This window comes from Centruroides sculpturatus, unplaced genomic scaffold (assembly GCF_000671375.1).
Source record: "Centruroides sculpturatus isolate CEXI.00-Female unplaced genomic scaffold, Cexi_2.0 scaffold2582, whole genome shotgun sequence".
Taxonomy (NCBI): Eukaryota; Metazoa; Arthropoda; class Arachnida; order Scorpiones; family Buthidae; genus Centruroides; species Centruroides sculpturatus.
The window spans coordinates 1-13,791 of record NW_019387425.1 but is presented as its reverse complement, the minus strand read 5'-3'; the positions used below and the strand labels follow the sequence as shown (position 1 = coordinate 13,791).

General features: G+C 30.9%; 2 protein-coding genes across 2 annotated transcripts; both read right to left on the bottom strand.

Annotated features, from left to right (window-relative positions):
• Positions 1 to 245: 245 nt before the first annotated feature.
• Positions 246 to 1,019, bottom strand: LOC111616416 (alpha-tocopherol transfer protein-like). The gene is made up of 3 exons (XM_023357829.1): positions 895 to 1,019; positions 404 to 646; positions 246 to 283 (listed from the first exon to the last, which is right to left on the bottom strand). Exons 1-3 carry the CDS (start codon positions 980 to 982, stop codon positions 246 to 248), a joined length of 369 nt encoding a protein of 122 aa, XP_023213597.1. The 5' UTR covers positions 983 to 1,019.
• Positions 1,020 to 12,474: 11,455 nt separating this feature from the next.
• On the bottom strand, positions 12,475 to 13,638 carry LOC111616417 (clavesin-2-like; the record flags this gene model as incomplete). Its single annotated transcript, XM_023357831.1, has 2 exons — positions 12,475 to 13,221; positions 13,525 to 13,638. Coding segments are annotated over 2 exons (465 nt in total), but the record flags the coding sequence as incomplete, so codon positions are not given.
• Positions 13,639 to 13,791: the final 153 nt, after the last annotated feature.

Genomic DNA, 13,791 nt, shown 5'->3' with positions numbered 1-13,791 from the left:
GAGAAAAATATTTGTGCTAAAGAAACAATTTAAAATCATTTTTTTTCAACTTTTTTCTATAGCGGCACGTCTCAAATTGATCGTTAAATCAATAATACATTATAACATATTTCTTTTATAATAAAAGAAATAACTCTTGAACCTTTCTATCAGAATAAAACATAAAATGTTGATGATATGTTATATTATTTTTGTATTATATTACATATATAATGTTTCAATTGTAGTTTTATTAATTAAGCAATCTAATTGACCTTAACTTGAACGTTTCCCATCAAACAAGCTAAGATAATATTTCAAGAAAAATTAAAAATTCGAAAAAACGTCATAGAATAATAAATGTATAAATAAATTTTCTTTCCTTATAAGTTATATATCAATATAAAATAATTATGAATCTTACCGTTTTCTATTATACTAACAATTCTCCCGTGTTGATCAGGCTTCGGCAATATTCTTATTATATTTAAAGGTAAAATATTTTCCAAGTTCGATGGGAAAAGATTTTTAAAAAAGGATGGATATTTTATTCTTGTAGAATAATAATTCTTCAGAAGTCGAAGCGATCTTTCTAAGTTAAACTTTCTAGCACGAAGAAATCCAAGAAGAAATATGTCGTCCATTCTACATTTTAATTTATTTTCATCTGAAATAATTATTATAAAAATATTAAAATTTTATATATTTAACTGTTACATAGTTTTCATTATAATCATTTATACATTTTATAAATGATAAAAGTATTACTTCAGATTGTTGTGAGTTAATAATGCTGAAAACGTATTAAGATATTTCATATAAAGACCACGTCATTGTAATAAATCAAATGACACTTTTATGCAAATCTACCATATAACAAATTTAATTTATCATGTAGTTTATTACAATACTTACTGATAAGTTTCTTAAAGTGTTCAAGTGCTTTTTCATCCCATGGAAATTCTTCTCTCTGCTCAGGAAACATTTTGTATAAAGAATCCATATTCTATATCCAAAAAAGTATAGTTTTTGTGTCTGAAATAGAAAATAATAACGAAATAATTTGAAATGTCTTATTAATAATTTAATAGTAATATAATAATTTATGGACATGTCTTTTAAAGATTAGAATCCTAAACTAATTGTAGTAAGTGGAAGAAACTTGCGAAAAAAAGCAAATAAGTTATAAGGAAATGTACTATTATAATGCACAGGATATCTATGAATAGTATATAATCTTAAAATATCTACTACACTAGAATTTAGATTTTTCCAATCAACTTTAAACTTTAGCAAGGAGTTGCTGCTCTTGTCAATGTGCTGTGAGGCGAAGTGCTATATACAATACTTGATACAGAAGACCGCCGGAAGGCTGTAATAATTTCTTTTCGACCATATACTTCCATGCTGTGATAAAACTGTAGCTGTTTTATAGTTAATACATCTGCTTTTATAAATTTTAACTTCTTTCAAATTCATCGCTAATGTTGGTGAGTTTACCGGTTTTATAATTCTAGCTTTCTCCTAATGTACTGATACTTTGATCTGAAATTGTGTGCGTATTATATACAGGCGCGTCTTTTCTGCCTTAAATTAAAGTACATAAAATTTTTGTAATTCAGTTAAATACTTCCGAATATCATTAAGGTATTTATAGGTAATACATAAAACTCAACGAATAACAATAGATAAAACCTCTTACCTGCTTTATCAAATAAGAAATGTCCAAATAACATAAAATAAAACTTTTAAACATGTGACTAACTTTAATTAAATAATAATTTATTTTATTCAAATATATGAGAAAAAAACAGGAGCATTTTTCCTTTTACGTAAATGTTATCTACAACTGCTACGAGGAAAGTTATTAGTGATAAGAGAAACGTGAAATTAATAAATTTAAATTATTCATTGTTGTATGTCATGCAAAATGAATTTAATTCTTACGAAAATCTAGCAAATTTCGCAATATATATAGCTTTGGTTGGGTAAGAATCAATATATTTTAATTGCGTATTACTCGAAAAATATTTAATAATACACTAATTTATATTAAATATGATATAAACAAAAAATTCAAGAACGATTTGTATAACTTTTCCGGAAATATATTTAAGAAACACACGAAAAGTTTAAATTTGCGTGTGGCTTCATCTGTTATAAGATATTATAAAAAGTTATTTTAATATTAATTATAATACGAGGAAAAAGCTTACTATCTGAAGGTAGAGAGAGTTTTTCCAAACCGTGCCTGTACGCCCATGCCTAAGAATCTAGATTTCGGAGCCTCCAAAACTTGAAAAAAATTAAAGTATTTTACCATTGTAATCTATATCAATCAATCTATATATATATATATATATTATAAAGGTAAGTGCCACTAAAACTCAGAACCGAGTGTTGGTACGATCAAGGGAGTTATATGGTGTGGTATCCCTCTATCTCCCATCCATGAAGGTTTACGTTTTTACCCGAAGGGCGTGCTGTTGAAGATATAAGGGCTGGAAGTTTCGCCCTCTGGAAATTTCTAGAACAGTCCAGAACATTCGAGAATATTCCACAACATTCCAGAATGTTCCGGGATGTTCTGGAACGTTCGGAAACATCCCGCATCATTGTGGAACATTCCAGAACACACTCGAATATTATGGAATGTTCTGAAACATTGTGGATCATTCGAAGCCTATTTTGGTATAGGTGGGACTACCCATTGGTGGGAGTGTATAAAGCAAGATCCGTCGTGGGTTCAAACGTCGGTTTCTTATCAGTGATAAAGGGAGGAACCGAAAAAGAAGTGAAAATGCTAAAGTAGTGAATGAGTGAATAAAAACAAGCAGTCAAGTGTTAGTAGTCAAAGTGATACAGAGACTGAATATAAATCGAAAATAAAGTGTGAAAACTGTGTAAAGTGTACTTAGTGTATTTGTTAATAAAAAGTTGATTTCATTTATATTTTATACAATGACCAAACTTAAAAGAGGATAACCTCTTGCCAGTTCTGAATTTTCTTTTGAATATTAAAGTTGATATTGTGGACAATATTGTTTTTAGTTGCCAAAATTGCCCTTTCAAATAGCCACTTCGAATAATAAGAAGCGCAGAGCCCAAAGAGTTAGGAGTTGAAGGTTGAAATTTGGTACACAGTTAGGGTGCGTCATGAGAACGTACACTAAGAAAAGATTTTTAGAATTTCCCTTGCGGGGGAATTCTAAAAATCCCTTTAGTTTTAGTCTTATCGCAGTTTCATGTTCTTTTATACGTAATTCTAATGTCCTTCCTTGTCATGTTCTTTTATACGTAATTCTAATGTTTCCTATGTATTTTTTTGGATTCTGACAGTTACAGCTTATCTTATAAACTGTACCAGTTTTTTTCAATTTATCCGTTTTGGTTTTTTGTTTTCCTATTTTATGAATAGTATGTGAAATTTTATTAGTCAAAGATGGGGCCAAAAACACATTATCTTCGCTTAANGAAAAAAAGCAAATAAGTTATAAGGAAATGTACTATTATAATGCACAGGATATCTATGAATAGTATATAATCTTAAAATATCTACTACACTAGAATTTAGATTTTTCCAATCAACTTTAAACTTTAGCAAGAAGTTGCTGCTCTTGTCAATGTGCTGTGAGGCGAAGTGCTATATACAATACTTGATACAGAAGACCGCCGGAAGGCTGTAATAATTTCTTTTCGACCATATACTTCCATGCTGTGATAAAACTGTAGCTGTTTTATAGTTAATACATCTGCTTTTATAAATTTTAACTTCTTTCAAATTCATCGCTAATGTTGGTGAGTTTACCGGTTTTATAATTCTAGCTTTCTCCTAATGTACTGATACTTTGATCTGAAATTGTGTGCGTATTATATACAGGCGCGTCTTTTCTGCCTTAAATTAAAGTACATAAAATTTTTGTAATTCAGTTAAATACTTCCGAATATCATTAAGGTATTTATAGGTAATACATAAAACTCAACGAATAACAATAGATAAAACCTCTTACCTGCTTTATCAAATAAGAAATGTCCAAATAACATAAAATAAAACTTTTAAACATGTGACTAACTTTAATTAAATAATAATTTATTTTATTCAAATATATGAGAAAAAAACAGGAGCATTTTTCCTTTTACGTAAATGTTATCTACAACTGCTACGAGGAAAGTTATTAGTGATAAGAGAAACGTGAAATTAATAAATTTAAATTATTCATTGTTGTATGTCATGCAAAATGAATTTAATTCTTACGAAAATCTAGCAAATTTCGCAATATATATAGCTTTGGTTGGGTAAGAATCAATATATTTTAATTGCGTATTACTCGAAAAATATTTAATAATACACTAATTTATATTAAATATGATATAAACAAAAAATTCAAGAACGATTTGTATAACTTTTCCGGAAATATATTTAAGAAACACACGAAAAGTTTAAATTTGCGTGTGGCTTCATCTGTTATAAGATATTATAAAAAGTTATTTTAATATTAATTATAATACGAGGAAAAAGCTTACTATCTGAAGGTAGAGAGAGTTTTTCCAAACCGTGCCTGTACGCCCATGCCTAAGAATCTAGATTTCGGAGCCTCCAAAACTTGAAAAAAATTAAAGTATTTTACCATTGTAATCTATATCAATCAATCTATATATATATATATATATTATAAAGGTAAGTGCCACTAAAACTCAGAACCGAGTGTTGGTACGATCAAGGGAGTTATATGGTGTGGTATCCCTCTATCTCCCATCCATGAAGGTTTACGTTTTTACCCGAAGGGCGTGCTGTTGAAGATATAAGGGCTGGAAGTTTCGCCCTCTGGAAATTTCTAGAACAGTCCAGAACATTCGAGAATATTCCACAACATTCCAGAATGTTCCGGGATGTTCTGGAACGTTCGGAAACATCCCGCATCATTGTGGAACATTCCAGAACACACTCGAATATTATGGAATGTTCTGAAACATTGTGGATCATTCGAAGCCTATTTTGGTATAGGTGGGACTACCCATTGGTGGGAGTGTATAAAGCAAGATCCGTCGTGGGTTCAAACGTCGGTTTCTTATCAGTGATAAAGGGAGGAACCGAAAAAGAAGTGAAAATGCTAAAGTAGTGAATGAGTGAATAAAAACAAGCAGTCAAGTGTTAGTAGTCAAAGTGATACAGAGACTGAATATAAATCGAAAATAAAGTGTGAAAACTGTGTAAAGTGTACTTAGTGTATTTGTTAATAAAAAGTTGATTTCATTTATATTTTATACAATGACCAAACTTAAAAGAGGATAACCTCTTGCCAGTTCTGAATTTTCTTTTGAATATTAAAGTTGATATTGTGGACAATATTGTTTTTAGTTGCCAAAATTGCCCTTTCAAATAGCCACTTCGAATAATAAGAAGCGCAGAGCCCAAAGAGTTAGGAGTTGAAGGTTGAAATTTGGTACACAGTTAGGGTGCGTCATGAGAACGTACACTAAGAAAAGATTTTTAGAATTTCCCTTGCGGGGGAATTCTAAAAATCCCTTTAGTTTTAGTCTTATCGCAGTTTCATGTTCTTTTATACGTAATTCTAATGTCCTTCCTTGTCATGTTCTTTTATACGTAATTCTAATGTTTCCTATGTATTTTTTTGGATTCTGACAGTTACAGCTTATCTTATAAACTGTACCAGTTTTTTTCAATTTATCCGTTTTGGTTTTTTGTTTTCCTATTTTATGAATAGTATGTGAAATTTTATTAGTCAAAGATGGGGCCAAAAACACATTATCTTCGCTTAATAGTTTTGAACAGTTATCGTAAATACTAGTTATGTAAGGGAAGGCTTTGTAATTTTTCCCCCCTTTTTTATTTTTTATATTAAATCTGTTTTTGTAATATTGTTTTTTATATTAAATCTGTTTTTGTAATATTGTGTGTGCCAAATTTTTAATATTTTTTTCGGATAACCATTGAGGATGAATTTATGATCTAACTCGTTTAATTCTATTTCACGTTCATTTTTGTTGGTTGTTCTTGTGTACATCTTTTTTAGTTCCATTATATATGTATTCTTTTTAATAGCCATTGGGGTATGTGAATAATAACTGATCGTTTTATTAACATTAGATGGTTTTTTGTATGTTCTAAATGAAAATTTTCTTTTTCTTTTTTTATAGTGATATCCAAAAAGTTAATTTTATTATATTTTTCTAGTTCTATATCAAATTTTATATCTTTGTTTATGTTATTTATTGTATATAAAATTATCTTTTCATTTGTTATTTCATTATCAATAAGTAATCATCCACATACCTCATTACAGCTTTTACACCGGGAATGTTTTCTATTTTTTTATCTATATCTTTCATTACTATTTCAGCTAATTTTGGCCCCATCTTTGACCCCACACTAACACCATCTGTTTGTGTATAAAAATTGTTACAAGCCTCAAAATAATTCCTTTTATATGCAAATTTTATAAGATCAATTAATGTTTGGTTTGTTTTTAATTGGGTTAGGCTGTTTTCAATTGATTCCCATTTTATGTTTGGGTACATATTTTTTACGTCTAAACTTATTAATGTGTCTGTTTTTTCTTTTTTTATTTTTTGAATTATATTAATAACTTCATCAGCATTTTTTATACTATTTGTGGAACCCTCAAAATTTTTTTATTGTTCTTTAATATAATTTTCTAAATTGTACAATATGGAGTATCTGAAATCTACTATGGGTCTGTATTTTTCTTCTTTTTTATGTGTTTTTAACCGTATATTTAGTGTTGGGATTCTATTATTTATAAAATTAAGTAATAATTTTAAAATTTTTATCAATTTCCTTAATTACACAAAATTTAAGTAAAGCTTAACATGCCTATTACCTAGAGGCTGAAATAATTAGTTAAAATCTTTTACCTGTTTTATCAAAGAAGAAATGTTCGAATAACATAAAATTAAGCTTTTAAACATGTGACTAACACTTAATAATAAATTATTTTATTTAGATATATATAGAAAAGCAGGACCATTTTCCTTTTATGTAAATTTCACCTACAACTGATTTTAAAAAAATTACTAAGAGAAATTTCAAATCAGGAAACTTGAATTAATTGCTGTAAGTCACGCAAACTTTAAATATAATTTTAACGAAAGAAAAGTAAAATAAAATAAATTTAGCTTTGGTTGTGTGAGGTTTGATATATTTCAATTGCAAAATACTCGAAAAATATTGAATAATACAAAAATTTTCATTAAATGTGACATTAAAAAAATATAAATAAATAAATAAAAATTATAGCAACGAATCGCGTATATTTTCCAACAATAAATATTTATGTTTAACAAACACACAAAAAATCAGTTTAAAAATGCTTATATTCATTTAATATAAAAAATAACTTTTATATTATTAGCTAGGTTTTTTGTCAGTTTCGTTTTCGCTCGAGTAAAGTCGACTTTATTCTAAAATACAAATGTGGTCACATGATACAAACATTCTCCCTGAAGCAGTTTATTACACGCAGGTTATTATGGAGGTCGTGCAGGTTATTATATCCAACGTCATAACCAAGAAAAACATCAAAAAATGTGTAATCTCTTCAAACACCTTTTATCGAACATTCTGTTCACTTTGCTAATACGATTAGTCTATTATACTAACTTAATATTGTATCTTATATTTTCGATTTCAAATTTAATTCCTACAGTTCAGGTAGTTAGTTGTGTATATGCTTCGTTTATATTGTCTTCTTGTTTTGTTTCGTATAATAATAATCTTATGTTATCAGATATCTCTCTACATAAATTGAGTTATTTCGGTCACTTTTCAACTGTGGACATGTACGAGTGAGCCTTAGCGACGATAAAATGGCTAAAAAAAGTATCAATTGTAACGAAATATTGATACAACCGTATCAAGGACCCTTCACTTCTTCCTGCTGATTCATCTCTCATACAAACTCCCACATCCTTTAACCGATGTTCAAACGCTTGCAAAGACTATAAAAGCTGGCAAGGTTTCTTTTACGACTTTCCTGCTACTAGAATATGTGTTGTGTGATGTGAAAAAAACAAGGAATTCTGATAATTTCAATTATATAGAAGGCAGGGTTTCTATGTGGCGCCATCTGTTACGATATTTTATTAATAATGCTTATGATTTTAGTTAACACGTAAAGACAAATGTCTTCTTTTTGGCATACGGGCAAGTCTCTATGTGAATTGTAAATGCCAATAACAAGTAACATTTTTATTAATACAAAAGACGTTCATTAAAAATCAAAATAGTCGACGTTCATTTTTAGAAAATTAAGAATTATTTTATCATAAATCAACGACATTCGATAACCATCGAATTAATTCAAGGCAATATTTACACAACTTTTCTGTCTAAATTCTTTTAGTAGGAAAGTGTTTTATGGCTTACGAGACATAACTTTTATTTGAAAAACAGCCTCAACAACTCGCCTTGCATCTTACACGTGAATTGTCTTCTCCTACGGGTTAATGACTTGCTCAAATGGGTTTCAGTAGACTACAGATAACTCTTACCTAGCCAACAATTATTACTATTATGAATAATTTTAATTATTTAAAACTAATTACAGTCGACCNCCTCAACAACTCGCCTTGCATCTTACACGTGAATTGTCTTCTCCTACGGGTTAATGACTTGCTCAAATGGGTTTCAGTAGACTACAGATAACTCTTACCTAGCCAACAATTATTACTATTATGAATAATTTTAATTATTTAAAACTAATTACAGTCGACCCCCCTATAACACTGTTGATTATTCCGTTTTATATGAATTCCGTACTGTACGAGTCACTTAGATTTTACAAATACGTGAGCCGTTGACAGCCCGGCACACGTATTTGTAAAATCTAAGTGACTCGTACAACCGAAGTGCTTTTTCATCCCATGGAAATTCTTCTCTCTGCTCAGGAAACATTTTGTATAAAGAATCCATACTCTAGTGAAGGTAGTATAAACCTATTCAGATCGATGCGAACTCTCTCTCACGAGTTAGATTTAAGATAGAATTTAAGTTAGTTAATCGCGATTTAGTATGAGGGTCGTAAAAGCGCGTCGAAATTACGACTAATTACAAACTTTAACGTCAGAGAGTTTCGAAGATGGAATCGGGTCAAGAGGGTGTGTTAATGACATAACCCAGATGGGACGAAAACTTTTTTCGAATCGTAAAACAAACGCAACGCGATGATAAACAACAGGGATAAATGTCGACAGAAAGAAAGAGCTTTGTTGAGATGCTCGCGAACAAGTGCCGGGTCGACGAGCGCGAACATTAAAAGCTCCGTCATCACCTCTCCGACCTTTTCCCGACCCGGATCGGTCTCAAGTTTCGCCTAGAAACAAAGGAATGACCAATCGGGGTAAGGGAGAGGGTGAACGGGACCAATCAAAAGGGTGAGATTTGGCGAAAATCTTATAACACCCCCGAATCTCAAGGACAGCGGAGAGATTCCCAGCCGCTTCTCCCCGACGGAGATTCTCGGCCGCTTCTCTCCGAAGAGGAATTCCCAGCCGATTCTCCGCAGTTCTCCACTCGGACCAGGTTCTCCACCAGTGACCAACATCCGCAACATCACCGGACAGAGGCACCTGTGCAACGGACACTCTCCTGTCAAGCCCGGAACACCAGTCAGCGCCCGTTCGTCGACATCAAGGAGCTCCCACCAAAGTCGATCTAGATCGCATTGTTATTGTCATTATGTGACTTAACCTTATGTCAAAATAAACGGTTTTCGTGTAAGACACTTGTCATCTCTGTCTCCTACCGCCACCACCCACATACGGTTTGACCCTAGGTTTTCCTGACGCGCAATTAACGTATTGCCCCCAAAATCGGCGAACTTACATTAGGTTAAGTATAATTTGTAATTCATTTCATTTGTATATTCTTGATATTTTATTTTATTAAATATTTTCGTTTGTTATTTTAAATATCGCCTGGTTAATGATAGATATCCACACTTATGCCTACGTTAAATACTTGCCTTCCTCATACTCGAAAGTCCGTGGTTAGGTGTGTTAATTCGCGTTAAAATAAGATTAACTGGTGTCAACATCCTAACGTGTATCCGGATTCAAAATGTAGATCCTCTTACCACTCAAAAATCGACCCTTCTTTTAAACGTACAGATCGAATCTTACGATTTTGTGCCGATTAAGCGGTATTTAGTAGAAGTACCCCCGGTTTATGTCACGTAATTCAATCTTCTTCTGATTATACTACTGATGCCTCGCTTTGTGCCATTCTAGACAAAGCCCAAAGCCGTACAATTCTGCTCTTTCTATATACTATATATGTGTTCTTTAAGACATTTGTTAAGGTTTCTGTTGCAAATCGTATGTATTCCTTCTCCAAATTCAATTGTTCGTTTTTATACAAAATTCTGTATACTTCTGATGCACTACTTTTTAACTTTATCCTTATCATTCTTTGAAAGGCCATAAACAGTTGTTGATGCTCTCTTGAAAAGTAACTGAAAGTCTTTGTACTTCGATATTTCACTCATAACACCAGGCACGCTCTAAAATTTAAAAAAAAAAAACTAAAGATGGCCTGTAGAAGAGGTTGGAAACGTTTCTTGCAATTAATAAATAGTACTTAGTAAGATAAGGTGTTGTTGTGAAGGAGAAAAAACATTCTAGCTGGGTACTTATTAGGTATATCTTATCTTACCACAGTTATCTTATAAGCCGAATTGTTTAATTACTGTACACTAAATACTCTTTCTTTCAATACTTTGATCTGAAATTGTGTGCGTATTATATACAGGCGTATCTTTTCTTCCTTAAAATAAAACAAATTTTAAGTTCTTCAGTAATAGAAACATTAAATTTTTGTAACTCAGTTAAATACGTCCGAATATCACTAAGGTATTTATAGGTAATACATAAAATACAACGAATAACAATAGTTAAAACCTCTTACCTGCTTTATCAAAGAAGAAATGTTTGAATTACATAAAATAAAACTTTTAAACATGTGACTAACACTTAATAATAAATTATTTTATTTAGATATATATAGAAAAGCAGGGCCATTTTCCTTTTACGTAAATGTCATCTACAATTGCCACTAGGAAAGTTATTACTGATAAGAGAAACTTAAAATTAATAAATTTAAATTATTAATTGCTGTAAGTGACGCAAAATGATTTAATTTCTAACAGAAGAAAAGTAACACGAAATATATTTAGATTGCGTATTACTCCAAAAATATTCAAAAATAAAAAAAAATTCACATAAAATGTGACTTCAAAAGTTTATTCTGACATCGTCACAATACCGGGCTGCAGTTTTTAATCATATTTTTAACATATTTAATGTAAAATATATGCTTTTCACCTCAAATTAGTAGTTTCTTACTCCTGTACATTACATTCCCTCTTTAGCAACAGAGTCATGCCAGTCATCTATCTAACTCCTTTAAGAGAAAAGTTTTTGATTTCAAGTCACGTAACTGATGGTGCAAACATCAGAAATTCTCAAACATTTTTGAGTGCTGACCTCTTCAAGATTTTTCGACTTATTTTAACCCCTGTTCTTTCTTTGTAGTAAAATTATAATTAAATAAAAAATTAGCTTAGAAAATATTAACACGCACCGTTTTTATAGGCAAGATCAAACTTTTCAAATTTACAACATACTGAACATAAAATACACACGACATTTGACTAATTATTTTTAATGATCCGTTTTCTATCGACCCCCAAACATGCCTTATCGATCGTTTTGTGTTCGATGCAGAAGAATCTCGTTTTCTATATAGAACATTCATAGAATACACTCAAATACATTAAGTAACTAACGGTTTATTTGGTATGTGAGATCCGGAATTTTATTAATCTAAAAATTTTATTTTACTTCTGTTTATATAACGTATTAAAGAAAAAAAAACGATCGTCGCTGGGAACGTTTGAAACCCTGCTTTAATAACTACCAACATTCTATTGTTCTCACACAGTCTGCAGCTCGACTTGCACAGAAGTTTATAGTTACCATCCAAATTTCGTCACTTGTTTTGGGTTCCGGGAACACCTATAACCTTTATCTCATGTAACAACCGATCTCGTTACCGATTTTCCAGCAAAAAGCTATAAAAGATGCTTTCTTCCCCCTCTCGGGGGAGTCTCTTACCGAAAGCCGGACCGACGCCATCGGATACCGTCAAGTAGAATCTCCGAACCCGCCGTACATTCCGAACCTCCAACATCGATCTCCATCCGTTAGTCGCGAACTTTTACATTTGTACCAATTGGGATTACCCTAAAAACGTTACTTATTGGATATCTATGTGCCTTAATGGACTTAAATCGTCGTGGTAACTTACAAAGAGGTATGAAACCCATGTAAACTCTCTCTCGAGCTCTTGGGCGGTTTAGTGTCGAAATTAGTGTTGTAGTTTTGTCAATCTTGTCTATTTTAATAAATTCTTGTTTTATTTGTTAAATGGTATACTCCTTTACTCGTATACTGCCTTCACCTTATCGTCTCCCTCCACTCGACCGACATATGAGAGTCTCAACCCTCGGGACCAGACATCGTAATCTTGAAAAGTGAGTAAAATTAACGACCTGTTGCCGGAAAGGGAGGTGAGACGGCCTACGTCCTCCCCGGCGGTTCACAGGTAATTTGTTTATTATAATTTGCCTACACCCATTTATTTCAATTACAATCACAAAAATAATCCATACATATATCAATTGATAAATTTTAATTTTTAAATAAATTCATCCCGTATACAGTAGTCTATATAAGTTCAGTATCTTCAAAATTCGAATGTTTTTAAAATGTTATCATTTATATAATGTCTTCAACAATAATAATATAGTGTTATACCAGAAGTAATACACTAAGATATGCAAATAACTTGATTTACAAATGCGTGACTTCGAACAGAGCATTTTTTTCAAAGTGTTTCGCGTAATATTCTGGATCCTCTTTGATGCGGTTGAATTTCTCTTCTACTTCATTTATAACTTTGTCTTCGTAATTCACATTATCCCGATCAATATACTTGAATGTTCCTTCAGAGAATCTTCGTTTGACCTCTTCGTCATACATTTTCACATATTCTTCGTTTTGTCGAAAGAAATCTTCATTTTGTTTCAATATTTCAATGAACTCGCGTGAATCGGAATCGGGTAATTCTCCTCCATACGCAACAGGAAGATATTTTGGATGAATAAATTTATGCAGAGTCGTTACTTCACTATGCATTATCATCTGTAAACAAATGAAAAAATTTTTTACAAGCGATACAATAGTACAAAATATATTCTTTTTAATTTTATAACAGGTAGATTGATGTATTAATCAGTTATTTAATCAAAAATCAATATAGAAAACGTTAAAGTTAAAAGATTTGTACGTTTTTATTGTGTTAAATTCTTAGTACAAAAATTTATATTGCTTATTGGCATATTGTGAGATTGGAAATTCAAAACATTGGGGGTTTGATTAATAAAGTATATTTTTTTGTACTATATTTAATACATCGTGCATTACTTTTAATAAAAAATTACTCACTCGTTTTACGATTTTTTCGTGCATAAATGGGACGAAAATATTTGTTATTCCTTTGATTATGGAATTTACATTCACAAAATGGATTTCTCTGAATCGTTGTTGAAAACAATCACTCTAATTTAAATACATTAAAAATTCAATATGGTTAGAAAATATATTTAAATTTAATATTTTATTTTAAAATTCAAAACGTAAATAAAATAAATTTGTAATACAGTAGAGCGTCGTTTATCCGAATCAATTAGGGACTGGGGGTTGTTTGGATAC